Consider the following 15,544-nt stretch of genomic DNA (forward strand, 5'->3'; position numbering starts at 1 on the left):
ATCGTCCAATCTTATTGTGGGGTGTCCTTTTTTTCTTTTTCCTTTTGGCCCTTTCCATGTAGTAATTCTTGCAGTCCATCTCTGGTCTAGTCTTGCTACATGCCCCGCCCACTTCCATTTCAGTTTTGTTGCACAGCAAAGGGCATCTGTAGCAGTGGCGTAGCGTGGGTATCAACCAAAGTCGGGAAGAAAATTTTGCCGCCCTCTTATTTAGGGTACTCATTCTAATCGGTCCGAATCGTAGGTGCGACATTTTTTTTGTTATGGAATTATCATCATCATCCCAGCCTATAACACATCCCACTGCTGGACAGAGTCCTCCTCGCAGAATGAGAACACTTGGGCCGCAGTTATTATAGGGAACTTCACACATATCATTAATTTTTTATCGTATTTTGCCGCCCCCTAAATGTGCTGCCCGGGGCGGACCGCCTACAATTGTGATTATTCTTATTTTTAAGTGTCTAACTTATTGAATTTTTCTTATATTTAGTTTATACCATGTTGACAATTAGGTAGCTATTCTGTTGTTGATTTTTGACGTGAACTTCCAGGTTTGGCAGCCATATGTCAGGCATGGTAAAATGCAAGAGTTCATGACCTTTGTTTTGTTTGTTTGCTTGTAATTTTATCGGTAAAGTATTTTTGAAAACTTCCCGCAGAGTCCAATATTTGTTCCATGTATGTTGTATTCTTCTTTCTATTTCCATTTGATTACTTTTACTGTTAAAACTGGTTTGTTTGCCAAGATAAATATATATACTGGTCTGTGTATTTAAGTGGTTTATTTGCAAAGGTTTCCTCATATTATTAGTCATTAAATTATCATAGTTTTTTTATGTGTTCATTTCCAGGCTGACTTGAATGCTGGCTCTATGTAGTGACTCTACCATTTATTGGAGTTGTGAGTTTGTTTCTGATAATATTACCAATTTAACCCTCAAATTGGCAGTGTACCACACGAGACCCATTATTCAAGACTATCTTTTGGTATTTTTTTGTATGTAGAGTTTTTTGGTCTATAAGGTACCGACGAGGCTTGAATAATGAACTTTTTCAATTTTGTCAATTTAAGGGTTAAATTATAATCCCTAAATGTTAAGCTCTGATTAATGCATTGTATAAAACTGAAATCCGCTGTTTCATATAGGGACACCCCGTACCTATGCTCATGGGTCATTTGATTGAGTCATTTTGCAAACATGTCATTGAGTACGTTAATTACAGTGATAAATTAGTCCAAGTACAACTGTCCGAAGGCAAACACATCATGCGACGTAAGTTATTTTAAATATTTAATTAGCTAATTGTTTGTTGACATTAATCAAATAATTATATTATGTATGACATCACCATCATCCCACCCAGCATACATCCCACTGCTGGGCACAGGTCTCCTCTTAGAATGAGAAGGCTTGGGCTGTAGATCCCACGCGGGCCCAGTGCTTTACGGTGAAGAAAAACATTGTGAGGAAACCTGCACAAACCTGCGAAGCGAAGAATCGTGCGTGTGAAGTTCCTGATATGACATTACAGTGTTTTTTTTAAATAAATCCAAAAACTTTTCAATTGAGAAAAGTAGTTGGTCGAATTGACTGGAGACACTGAAATAATAAGTCAGCGTTAAGCGTAGTGAATCACTTTATTTACAAGATTTTTTTTTGTTTCACCTGTCCCGATGTCTGTCTGTCTGCCTGTCTGTAATCAAATCTTGCAAGTCAGTTCCAGTAGTTGGATTGACTTGAAATTAGGTATATATGTTGCAGCAAAAATTGGCGCAGTAAGTAACTGTATGGCATGGCGTCCAAAAGCCATTTGTGCGGTACCGTTTTGCCGTCTTAACGCACGTGCTTGCTTGTGCAAATTGGAATTTCACTAATTAACCGACTTCTAGATTTTTTTTTATTCGACGAACGAGCAAGTGGGTCTCCTGATGGTAAGAGATCACCACCGCCCATAAACATCTGCAACACCAGGGATATTGCAGATGCGTTGCCAACCTAGAGGCCTTAGATGGGATACCTCAAGTGCCAGTAATTTCACCGTCTGTCTTACTCTCCACGCCGAAACACAGTGCAAGCACTGCTGCTTCACGGCAGGATTAGCGAGCAAGATGGTGGTAGCAATCCGGGCGGACCTTGCACAAGGTCCTACCACCTGCAAACTTCTGTAAACTACTTCTTTTTTCTAATCTAGCCATTGTAATGTTACAGTTGTAAGATACTGTGTGCTGGTGCGGTTGCTGGCTGGTTGCACAGCAGCCTACTTCCACGAGCTGTCGATGACGACGCTCCAGCCTCCGCTCAAACTGGCCACAGACTCCTTCTTTGGCTACAGTATGACCTATGATGGTCAGAGTAAAAAGTAAGTAATAAAAAATCCGGCCAAAAGCGTGTCGGACACGCCCAGAATAGGGTTCCGCAGCCATTACGAAAAAAAATATTTTTTTTTCTAAGGATTTCGTATTGTGTACGGAATTTTCCAAGTTTAGGTATGTTTTATGCCCTAGGATGTTGGATTCCGTGGATGTCGTAAGAGGCGACTGAGGATGAGGCGACAGGCTAACAACCTATCACTATTGTACCGTTTTTGTCAAACTTAAAGGCTAAAGTTACTAAAAGTGGCTCCGAAGCGGTAACGTTTCGCGTGCTCTGCCTACCCCATTTGGGAATAGGTACAGGCGTGATGTTTGTGTGTGTGTTATACCTTAGGCTGCTATTTACTCTTAAACTGCTAATAATTCTCAAGTAGATTGCTTGCCGCTATAATTTTCCTTGATATACTCATTTACTAACATTCAGATTTTTTTCAAATGTTTCCAGCCAACAGTTTAGATTTTAGAGGGGGGAACGCTTGATTTAAATGAAAATTTGCACATTAAAGTTAAATATTTCGCAAACAGGTCACTGTAAGGAAAAATCGTCTTAGCAACCCCCCAATGGTTTTAAAAGACCTATCCAACACTATAAGGTTAGAGAAAAAAAATCACCCCCCCACTTTACGTCTATACGAGGCATGGACAAAGTATACTCGTAGTACTATACTTTGTCTATGTTAGGAGGTGTAGGTAGGTACGTAACCGAAAAAAAAAATTTTTGTTTTTTTTATTTTACCACTGTCGTCGTAACTGATATGTATACGAGTACCTATTCATGCCAAATTACAGCTTTCTAGTACTAACGGTCTCTGAGCTTAGCCGCGGACAGACAGATAGACAGACAGACAAACGGACAGACATGGCGAAACTATAAGGGTTCCTAGTTGACTACGGAACTCTAACAATGAATACTGCGTAAGTAAGCAAGAGTAACAAAAAAGAAATAAAGTAAAATTAAGATTGTTTTTTTTTTTGGAATCTTTTTGTATTTTTTATTTCAATTCCAAATTTTTACTTTTACGGTCATCCCGTAAAACCGAAATTGAAAATACAAACTGAAATATAGATGCACAGAAAAAACAGAAAAATAAGACCATCACTGGGAATCGAACCCAGGTCCTCGGTAATCCGTACCGCGTGCTATACCGCTACACCACTGATGGTCAACGGTACCGACACGAATTTCCCTATGCACCTCATATCTCAGCTTGTGTTTCTTACTTAGTCACTTAAGCAGCGACGCTAGCGACATCTATGCCGTAAGCCCTCAAACTTTTTTCGGCATTCCTTTGGAACTAACCGCTCACCCGGACAAGAGATATCGTTTCTAAGCAATCAAATTAAGATTGGTTTTTTTTTTTTTTTTTGGAATCTTTTTGTATTTTTTATTTCAATTCCAAATTTTTACTTTTACGGTCATCCCGTAAAACCGAAATAAAAAAAAAACCAAAAAGATTATCAAAAAGATTCCAAAAAAAAAAACAATCTTAATTTGATTGCTTAGAAACGATATCTCTTGTCCGGGTGAGCGGTTAGTTCCAAAGGAATGCCGAAAAAAGTTTGAGGGCTTACGGCATAGATGTCGCTAGCGTCGCTGCTTAAGTGACTAAGTAAGAAACACAAGCTGAGATATGAGGTGCATAGGGAAATTCGTGTCGGTACCGTTGACCATCAGTGGTGTAGCGGTATAGCACGCGGTACGGATTACCGAGGACCTGGGTTCGATTCCCAGTGATGGTCTTATTTTTCTGTTTTTTCTGTGCATCTATATTTCAGTTTGTATTTTCAATTTCGGTTTTACGGGATGACCGTAAAAGTAAAAATTTGGAATTGAAATAAAAAATACAAAAAGATTCCAAAAAAAAAAAAAAAAACCAATCTTAATTTGATTGCTTAGAAACGATATCTCTTGTCCGGGTGAGCGGTTAGTTCCAAAGGAATGCCGAAAAAAGTTTGAGGGCTTACGGCATAGATGTCGCTAGCGTCGCTGCTTAAGTGACTAAGTAAGAAACACAAGCTGAGATATGAGGTGCATAGGGAAATTCGTGTCGGTACCGTTGACCATCAGTGGTGTAGCGGTATAGCACGCGGTACGGATTACCGAGGATCTGGGTTCGATTCCCAGTGATGGTCTTATTTTTCTGTTTTTTCTGTGCATCTATATTTCAGTTTGTATTTTCAATTTCGGTTTTACGGGATGACCGTAAAAGTAAAAATTTGGAATTGAAATAAAAAATACAAAAAGATTCCAAAAAAAAAAAACCAATCTTAATTTGATTGCTTAGAAACGATATCTCTTGTCCGGGTGAGCGGTTAGTTCCAAAGGAATGCCGAAAAAAGTTTGAGGGCTTACGGCATAGATGTCGCTAGCGTCGCTGCTTAAGTGACTAAGTAAGAAACACAAGCTGAGATATGAGGTGCATAGGGAAATTCGTGTCGGTACCGTTGACCATCAGTGGTGTAGCGGTATAGCACGCGGTACGGATTACCGAGGACCTGGGTTCGATTCCCAGTGATGGTCTTATTTTTCTGTTTTTTCTGTGCATCTATATTTCAGTTTGTATTTTCAATAAAGTAAAATGTTATAGCTGTGTATGACCTAGTTCATCGAAAAGTTTAAAAGGAAGGAAGGATGAAGTGAAAACTTATAAATCTGCATTATTCAATCCAATCTTTTGAAACTAGGTACTTATTTATTACGCGCACTGTGATAAACTATATATCAATGCATAATTGCTACATATATATATCCATGCAAAATTACAGATTTCTGGCACTAATAGTCTCTAAGCTAAGCCGCGGACGGACAGACAGACATGGCGAAACTAGGTATAAGGGTTTCGCTTTGGCTTTCGTAGTCATAAAAAGAATAATTATAGTTCTCTGTGGCGTATGGGATGTTGGTAGCTATTTTAGCTATTCGTGACACCTAATTCATTCATTCTCTGCCTACCCCTACGGGAAAGAGGCGTGATTATATGTACATATGTATGTATGTATGTGACACCTAATCGTATTATTTAGAACGCTGCCGGACAGACAAATAAACACAGGAAGGAAAACAAAACGACTCTGATTAGGTCACCTCTGGACCGTGCCTTAAATAGAGGTATGAATAAATAGTGTCCAGCAGAAAACCTGTATATATATATATGCACTTAACAACCGTAAATGGTAGATTATGAACTGCTGGGCGACTTTTAAAAAATATTGTTGACAGAAATTTTCATTTTTATTCGCTTTTGAAACTCACAGTCGATGTTTTAAACGATCTATCCTCGTCTACATTAACATACACACACACACACACACACACACACACACACACATGCAACACGCAAGTGTGTGTGTTACTCATTGATGCTAAAACGGTTTGACGGATCCAGATGATATTTGGTACATAGCCTAGATAGGTTACTGTTTTGCTTAGACCACGTATGCAATGCTCTATGCGCCTAACCGCGCGGTCTTAGCCTGTCGGTGTCGGTGCCGTCCCTCTTCAAAATACCGCTTGAGGAAAAGACGTCGTGCTAAAACCATGCTAACCGCATGGTGCGTGCGTTAGGACGTAGAGGGACCCCAGTTTATTAATTTTACTGTAAATTTTCAGTGTAGTGGTGACAGCTCCACGGGCTGACCTGGAAGGCCAGGTGTTCTCGTGTGATATTACTAAGAATACGTGCTCCAAACTGGATGTCATACCGGCTACAAATAATGAAAAATATCGATGTGAGTATCTACAGGAAAAGCCGTATAATAATAGTAATAATTTTTCATTATTAAGGCATATTTTTAAAACCCATACAATTTAGATAAATTAAAACTACACAATGCCTGTTATCGAATAGAAAAACAATTTTTAAGCTTCCTTTACAAATAACAAAGTTATAAAGGTTTGAAATTCAAGATTAGACAGAGAAAGACATACTGCCATGTGACGTCACACGCCAGTACCGGCATACTTGCTGCATAGAGAAAATCGTTTGAGAAAGAGACGGATATATATAGATTTTTCAAAAAATCACTATAAATCCAATTTTCAACCGATTTAAATTTTCTCTTCGCTAAACACTATCTGTATATCTATATTTTCATAATAATATTAAGATATGGCAAAATCAGGAGTTGTCAAATACCGTATTACTGTCAGTCAGAAAAATAAATCGGCCGTAACCGATTTACCTCTTCCTAACTAGTTGTCCACTACTACTGGAACTCGATCTCACTTTAAAGGTCAAGGTACGCGGAACAAAACCCGAATTTAATTCATAAAACTCACATCTGTTTAATGTAGGAAAGCAAACGTACAGTAATACAATATTTTTATTTAACAGATGACCCCGTATGGAAAAAGGAACATTATCATCATTTCTGGCTAGGGGCCAGTGTAAAAGCAGACTCCAAAAATTTGTTGGTAAGTAACATTCAATACATTTTTCCAGATTTGTTGTATTGTGTGACACCACGAACATCAAACCTCCGGGGGCAGGGACTCAGATTTATACAATCATCGATTTATGTTCGATAATGACGACCTTCCATATAAATTTTCATCCCCTATTTCATCCCCTCACAGGGCGAATTTTCAGAAAAGCTCAAACTAATATCAAATTATTTTTTATTAAGTGCCTCAATGCCAAGTTTCATGGTTTTATCTTCGACAGCAACGAACTTCCACCATATCAACTTTCATCCAATATTACAACCCCTTAAAACCTCTTTTTCGCGATAAAAGATAGTCTATGTTCTTTCCTAAGGTCTATTCTATCTCTGTACCAAATTTCATCAAAATCGGCTCAGCGGTTTAGGCGTGAAAGCGTAATTGACAGACAGAGTTTCTTTCGCATTTATAAAATTATAGTATGGATAGTATGGATTAGTATGGATTTATTCAAGTAACCATGATTGTATTGAGAATGTAGAGTTTAATAACATTAAAACTAATATATCTTTTAAAGGTGTGCGCACCGAGACACACTGACACTTTGAAAGCAAAAGGGAAGAATAATGAAGGGAATGACCACAGTAAGTAGAAAATAAGATTAGTAACAAAAAAAAATTTGTATAAAAAATATGTTGTTTAAACATATTCTTATTTTTTTCTTAGATTACTTTACATTTGGAACCTCTGGGCGATGTTATGTCAAGGACTTGTCGTTAATTGAACCGCAGAAGTTTGAGAGTCTTCTGACGATCAAAGATAAAGACCGCGCTTTAGGAGCCACACACAATGGTAAGTGAACAGCAACAACAAGATTGACTCTGTAGGATTTTGCTAGGTGCCGTAAAACGGGGAGAGTAGGGACAAAATTAAAGTTCAAACCTCCTCGATAAAAATATTTTCATATGTGGCAACAACCCTTATAGTTTCGCCATGTCTGTCTGTCAGTCTGTCTGTCCGTCCGCGGCTTTGCTCAGGGACTATCAATGTTAGAAAGCTGTAATTTTGCACGAATATATATGTACTCGTAAACTATGCTGACAAAATGGTACAATAAAAAATAAAAATAAAAAAAAAAAATTTTTAGTGTATACATAATAACTTCCTCTCATAGACGTAAAGTGGGGGTGATTTTTTTTCATCCAATCTTGTAGTGTGGAGTGTGGGGTATTAAAACCATAAGGGGTTACTAAAACGATTTTTCGATTCAGTGATTTGTTTGCAAAATATTCAACTTTCAAGTGCAAATTTTCATTAAAATCGAGCGTTCCGTTCCAAAACGGGTGGGTGTATTTTTTTTTAAATTCAGGATAATAGTGGGTATATCAACTTACAAGGAAAACTACAACGATTAAGTTATCTTGAGAATTATTAGTAGTTTAAGAGTAATTAGCAACCAAAGGTATAAAATATACCTAAACTTGGAATATTCCGTACAAAATACGAAATCCTTAGAAAAATATTACTATTTTTTTTGTAATGGCTACGAAACCCTGTTTCGGGCGTGTCCGACACGCTCTTGGCAAGTTTTTTATTATTATAGATAAAAAATGCTCCGGTTTGATGAATTTTAGTTTAATAATGATTATCTGTCGTTTAGTTTCATAGTTTAAACAATAAATCAGTCAGAAGGGATACGAGTAGGAACAAATAACAAAATGACGATGACAAATTACCAGAAAAAAGGACATATAAAAAGTCTAAAAATATATCTAAACTACTTTTAGAGCAAGCAAAGCCAGAAATTTTAAGTATTAAGTAAAAACACAAATATTAGTTTTATCTCTATATCCCCCCGTAGTCCTTTCTCACCCCGTTTTACGGTAACGTTTTTAAGTATTTTATTTGTAGGGGAGAGGTCTTTGCCCAGCAGTGAGACATTACAAGCTAATAAAAAAATGTAAGAATTACGTTCTGCCAAGTTTCTTGCGGCGCATTCTTCTTGGCAATGATGGTCTTTCCGAAAGCGCTGGTAGTTTAAAAAAAAATACTTACGTGTAAAAGTGCCCATTGCGGCCTATTTACAGAATAAACGATTTGAATTTTGATTTTAACGCTGCAGCGTTCTATAAACCTATGCGTAACCTTTTATTGAAGTCACATTTTGATCAAAGAAAGAGAAAGGGCAAAATCTCGCGATTGGCTCTTAGAATACAATGATCAATTAAACATAAACGTCCCACTGCTGGGCACAGGCCTCCTCTCAGAATGAGAGGGCTTGGGCCGTAGTTCCCACGCGGGCCCAGTGCGGATTGGGAACTTCACACACACCATTGAATTGCTTCGCAGGCTTGTGCAGGTTTCCTCACGATGTTTTCCTTCACCGTAAAGCTCGTGGTAAATTTCAAATGTAATTTCGCACATGAATTTCGAAAAACTCAGAGGTCCGAGCCGGGGTTTGAACCCACGATCCTCTGCTTGAGAGGCCATAGGTGAAACCACTCGGCCACCACGTCCTTTTAAACATAATACGTAACATTAATAACTTTTCTTCTCTTCTTCTTCTTAAATTTAAGAGCGTTTATACCTGCTGAGCTGGCAACTTTGCATTTTTGTTAGTTTTTCTGGATTATTCCATAAAAATTGAAGGAAAGTTAAAAATGTGGTCTGATAGAATTCTTCTTAATATATAAGTTAATGTGTCTACTCCAATAATTATTCGTGATAGACTTTTATACTCTTTAAAAACGAACAAATGTTTTTAAAGAAAATAAAAGTCTATAACCGCCCCTAAGAGCTCTGGTCGATGGAGTAATCGCCACTCTACACGGATAACCTTAACTTTTAACTTATTTATATATTTTTTACAGAAAATTTGACTGACACTTTTGGATGGAGCATAGATATAGCGGCAGATCATTCTGTGCGAGTGGGTAGCCCAGCTATATCTGTTGGTAAGCGAATGGGTACCTTACCTAGTTTCTTGGATAAAAATAATCTAATTAGTGCGTCATTTAATCAGAAAATATTGGCCACGTACTTTTTAACCCCCGACGCAAAAAGAGGGGTGTTATAAGTTTGACCGCTCTGTGTGTCTGTATGTCTGTCTGTGTGTATGTCTGTGGCATCGTAGCTCTTAAACGGGTGAACCGATTGGAATGCGATTTTTTTATTTGAAAGCAGGGTTTCTAGCGATGGCTCTTATCAAAATCGGTTCAGCCGTTTTTCAGATATTGAACTTTGGAGTGACAATATCGGGAGTTTTCCAACTTTTTGTTGGTTAGGTTAGGTTATTAAACCAAAGAAAATATTACAAAGATGAAGTGCGGCAAAGTTTGGGAGTGGGGGTCCGCCACGGCACGATGTGCTAAAAAGTTTCGCACGCCGTGCATCACGCGGAACTTGGCTATATCCTCAAAATTTTAGTTTAAGAGCGTTTATATCTGCTGAGCTGGCAACGTTGCATTTTTGTTAGTACTTCTCGATTATTCCACTAAAAATTCAATGAAAATTAAAAATGTGGCCTGTTAGGCTGGCCTCACACAACCGGAAATGCATACAATTTCACTATTCACCACACACATTCTGATTTTTTCAGATTACGATTCTTTCAGATTGATCTGTCAGAATGACACTGACGAGCGTTATGAATTTCGATTCTTAATTTTTAAGATTATGAATTCAGAACGCACGGCTTTCCATATATTTTTAAATGACCGCGCACACATACTGAAATCAGATTATGAATTGTCTCAGTTGTCAGTACAATTTGTACAGTAAAGAAGTCTTTGCGACTTGTGGATCCATCGTAGAAATGTGTACCGACTACTGATTAATCTGATTTACTAAGACACGTGTGAGGCAATGTACCGGAATTCATTATTATGAATTTAGAGAGCTATTCCGGCTGTGTGAGGCCGGCCTTAGAACTGTTCTTAATATACTGGCTGTGGCCTGTAATACGAGCAAATTATTAAAACATAGATCGTACTCATCAAACTGAACAAGATTAGTTCAGCGACTTTTAATAAAAACAATTTTTTTTAATTTTTATTACATTTTAAAGTTTATTCGAAGAAGCAATATAAAGCAAAATGCTTAATGTTTGTAGCGTGACAGGCGACGTCAGTGGGTTCTAGGATGGTGTACATTGATAACAGTATTAAATTTGTATGAAAAAAGTAAAATCTAAAGACTCCATTATTTTTTAAAAGTCGCTGAACTAATGTTTCTTTTTTTTATTCGACTGGATGGCAAACGAGCAAGTGGGTCTCCTGATGGTGAGACCACCACCAATGTTGTTCAGTTTGACGACTACGATCTATGTTTTAATTATTTGCTCGTATTACAGGCCACACCCGGTATAAGTTTATGTGTCTCCAATAGTTATCCGTGATAGACTTTTATATTCTTTAAAAACGAACAAATGTGAAAATAAAAAGTCTATCACGAATAATTATTACAGTAGACACATTAACTTATATATGTATTAAGAACAGTTCTAACAGACTACATTTTTAATTTTCATTCAATTTTTATGGAATAATCGAGAAAAACTAACAAACATGCAACGTTGCCAGCTCAGCAGGTATAAACGCTCTTAGTAATGAATACGTCTCAAATACTTTCTGATAATAACTGACGCACTAATTAAAATTTTAATTGCATTTAAAACTGTTATTTTCTGCTGTATCGCTGCGCTAAATCTACCACCTACCACCGAGAGTTGCTTTGCTTCAAAATTCCTCTTCTTGTGTTGCCCTAGCAACAGAGCGTCTGAAACCTTATCTTATTAAGTTTAAGCCTATTTTGTATAACATGTTTTTTTTATGTAAAATAAAGTTGGATTGTTTTTTTTGGAATCTTTTTGTATTTTTTTATTTCAATTTCAAATTTTTTGTTAGTTTTACGGTCATCCCGTAAAACCCATATCGAAAATACAAACTGAAATATTGATGCATAGAAAAACCAGAAAAATAAGACCAGCGCTGGGAATCGAACCCAGGTCCTCGGCATTCCGTGCGACGTGCTATACCACTACACCACCACTGGACAGTGATACAGACATGAATTTCTCCTATGCACCACATATCTCAGCTTGTTTGTTTTCTTATTTGGTCACTACTCACTAGCGACATCTATGCTGTAGCCCGCATCGAGAAACTTTCATACTTCATACTTTTTTTATTGTGATTCCCAGCGCTGGTCTTATTTTTCTGTTTTTTCTATGCATCTATATTTCAGTTTGTATTTTCGATAAAATAAAGTACTTATTTCGATTGATTAATCTTCCTACTCCGTCTCGCCATCCCGTTATATTATATGAGTAGGCAATAAAATATTCTATTTATTTATACATTTACAATTAGGGGCTGCTTCACCATCCACTGATTGAATGTGATGCCGTCTCCGTCTATTCGAACAAAACAAATAGAGACGGCATCACATTTAACCGTCAGTTAACACTCTAATCAATGGATGGTGAAACAGCCTCTTAGTAAATTTTACCAACATCTTGTAGGCCGAATGATGACGTACTCCAATCCTTCTCCAATCAAGTCGCCTAAGCTCCTAAACGGATATGGTGTCAAGGAACAAGTCAACTTTAACTTTGGTAAGAATTCGTACTTTTACCCCCTGTTTACCATCCGGATAAATGTGATGCCATCTCTGTTTGTTTTGTTCAAATAGACGGAGACAGCATCACATTTATCTGTCAAATAAAACTAATCAATGGGTGGTGAAACAGCCCCTTATGTCCCCAAATGGGTTAGTTCCCGATTCGCCGGATTCTTGTTTCATCGGATTCTTGCTTGTTTGTTGTTGCATGACTTCAATTGCCTAGAAATCGGTTAGATTCATATTTTTAAGGTAGGTAATGGCATAATAATCCAGGAAAAATACCACCTTAGGCCTCAATAATATGATTAAAGCCACGACATTTCCATAGTTTTTTTTAAATGAAAAATTCGGACGAAACAAGAATCCGGCGAATCAGGAACTAACCCCCAGGATGGCTATGGAGTGCATTGAGCCGCTGCGGCGGGCTAGCATGCTGCTGCAAGCGCAGACTACCAGCTGCCTACCCTAAATTGACCCACAGCAAGCCAATGCCAAAAGTTTATGTAAATGCCAATGCCAATGTTGAAGTCACACTAGATGTCTCAACTCATTACATACTTTAAGCTTTTATTTAGTTTCACCTGTCCCGTTGTCTGTCCGTCTGTAGTCAAATCTGGCAAGTTAAATTCTACCAACTTCCAGGAGTCGGATTGACTTGAAATTTAGCGTATTTGATGACAATACAATAATCTGGTAGTGACATCCTAGTACTCCAGCCACGATCGTCTCCGCAGGACGGAACTCTTCAATGGTTAATAGCATCGCCTTGAAATTTGGTATGCAAATGTAATTTGGGGGACAAGTCGTCAAAAAGCAGTTAACAAAAAAAGCTTGTATACAGTCAAGGGCAAAGATATCGACACGGCCAAATGTGCAAAATATGTATGCACGGCCTTAATGTTAAGTGCATAAAGTCGTGTATACATATTTTTGCAACTTTGGCCGTGTCGATATCTTTGCCCTTGACTGTATTCAAAATGGAACTCTTACCAAAATCTTATTTACGGGGGAAAATAAGAACTTAAGCAATTTCGGACAGCTGAGGAGTGGTGTGCCCTGATCACTACGATCCAGCTGTCTTCAAGTCTGGGGTGAATGGGTATTTATGAATGAATGAATGAATTATTAGACAAGCGTGCTTCATCTTAGTTCCCATCTTCGCCTACCATCAGGCGTGATTAAAATCATTGAACGTGCCAAATTTGGCAGCTAAAGTTTGTTTACATTTAGTTAATTGCCTAAATCTCTCAAATATAGCTACGACACATGTAATGTATAAGGTACCTACAGTAATTCGAAAATTTCAGGTTACAGCATAGCAACGGGAAACTTTTTCGAAGATCATCAAACTCACATCGCGGTCAGCACACCATTCGGCGAGTTTGGGAGAGGAAAGGTAAACGGATTTGCAGACGTAGCAATTGATCCCTAGCTGTGTCGTTATTAACTATTTTTTTCTCCATTGAATTCGTATCGTAAATAACTAGTGTTTATTTTGAGGTAAAGTAATAGGTATATATTAGTGTGTAATATTTTAGCTAAATATAAGTATAATATACTGTAGTCTATAACTTGCCTAATGTGTTGGGAAAGTGTAAATTAGGTTAGGATATTCTTGATATTTTGATTTTAAAGATTAGTTTTTGGAGTCTTTTTGTATTTTTTATTTCAACTCTAAATGTTGTTACTTTTATGGTCATCCCGTAAAATCCCCATCGAAAATACAAACTGAAACATAGATGCACAGAAAAACCAGAAAAAGAGATCAGCGCTGGGAATCTAACCCAGGTCCTCAGCATTCCGTCCTGCGCTGGTCTTTTTTTGGTTATTATTACTACTCGTATTTTCGATTTTGATTTTTGTTTGTTTTTTTAATCACATGTAAAGAAAATAATGTAATATAACAATTAAATTGAAACAAAACTTATAATCTTAAAATACATAAAAATACGAGTAGTAATAATAATTAAAACTATAACAAAAGATGGTATGGCACGATGGCATGGTTCCGAAGATGCTAGCAGCGTTCCCTCTTTGAATTGCTAGGCTAATTATTTGTTCGAGAAAGCTGCCAGCTCTACGGTTCCCTGTGACGTCTAATAACCTCTTTGATATTTCAGGTTATATTTTTTGACGAATACAACAGGTACCGTTCGACCATCTACGACGATCGTGACCTAGTAGGTACCATGTTTGGAGCGGCTCTGTGCTCAGCGGTACTGACACATAAAATGACATCACTCCTGATTGGTGCACCAGCTTTCTTTAATAAGACATCGGCCCAGCACCGGTACCATACCGGCATGGTCCTTATTTATCTGCCTGACAGTCAAACCCTAGTAAGTACTATTAAACCCACATTAGACCTAACTTCTATTGAACCAATACCCTAATATACCGGGTGTGGCCTGTAATACGAGCAAATAATTAAAACATAGATCATACTCGTGAAACTGAACAACATTAGTTCAGCGACTTTTAAAAATAATAAGTTTAATTTAATTAAAGTTAATTTTTATTAAACTTTTAAGTTTATTTGAAAAAGCAATGTAAAGCAAAATGCTTGATGTTTGTAGCGTGACAGGCGACGTCAGTTGTGTTCTAGGATGGCGAATATTGATAGCAGTATTTAATTTGTATGAAAAAGGGAAAAATCAAAGATTCCAATATTTTTAAAAGTCGCTGAACTAATGTTATTCAGTTTGACGAGGACGATCTATGTTTTGTATAAAATTGTCAGAAGGCATACAGTGACAAAGTATTGCTGAGCTGGCATGTTGCATTTTTGATAGTTTTTCTCGATAATTCCATAAAAATTGAATGAAAATTAAAAATGTTTGATAGAACACTTCTTAATATATAAGTTAACGTTAACGAATTAATGTCTATAAACGGTTTTTAAAGAAAATATGAGAGTATAACGAATAATTATTGGAGTAGACACATTAACTTAAATATTAAGAAGTGTTCTATCAAGACAACATTTTTAATTTTCATTCAATTTTTATGGAATATGCGAGAAAAACTATCAAAAATGCAACGTTGCCAGCTCAGCAGGTATAAACGCTCTTAACTATCATAATCTATAAAAGCGAAAGCCACTGTTATTCATTTGACAATAAGCCCATGCCCAACAAATAAGTGTTTTCACTTATTAATAGTTT

General features: G+C 37.2%; 1 protein-coding gene across 1 annotated transcript in view; it reads left to right on the top strand.

The window, feature by feature from the left end:
• The first annotated feature begins 1,246 nt into the window (after positions 1-1,246).
• LOC141427951 (integrin alpha-5-like) overlaps positions 1,247-15,544 on the top strand; it is a 30,340-nt gene continuing 16,042 nt past the window's right edge. The window contains exons 1-10 of the mRNA XM_074087562.1: positions 1,247-1,277; positions 2,214-2,364; positions 5,988-6,106; positions 6,712-6,791; positions 7,336-7,402; positions 7,485-7,610; positions 9,629-9,712; positions 12,280-12,372; positions 13,688-13,776; positions 14,501-14,719. Of these exons, the coding sequence (XP_073943663.1) occupies positions 1,271-1,277; positions 2,214-2,364; positions 5,988-6,106; positions 6,712-6,791; positions 7,336-7,402; positions 7,485-7,610; positions 9,629-9,712; positions 12,280-12,372; positions 13,688-13,776; positions 14,501-14,719 (1,035 nt within the window). The 5' untranslated portion in view covers positions 1,247-1,270. The remainder of the gene's footprint in view (positions 1,278-2,213; positions 2,365-5,987; positions 6,107-6,711; positions 6,792-7,335; positions 7,403-7,484; positions 7,611-9,628; positions 9,713-12,279; positions 12,373-13,687; positions 13,777-14,500; positions 14,720-15,544) is intronic.

This window comes from Choristoneura fumiferana, chromosome 5, assembly GCF_025370935.1.
Source record: "Choristoneura fumiferana chromosome 5, NRCan_CFum_1, whole genome shotgun sequence".
Classification (NCBI taxonomy): Eukaryota; Metazoa; Arthropoda; class Insecta; order Lepidoptera; family Tortricidae; genus Choristoneura; species Choristoneura fumiferana.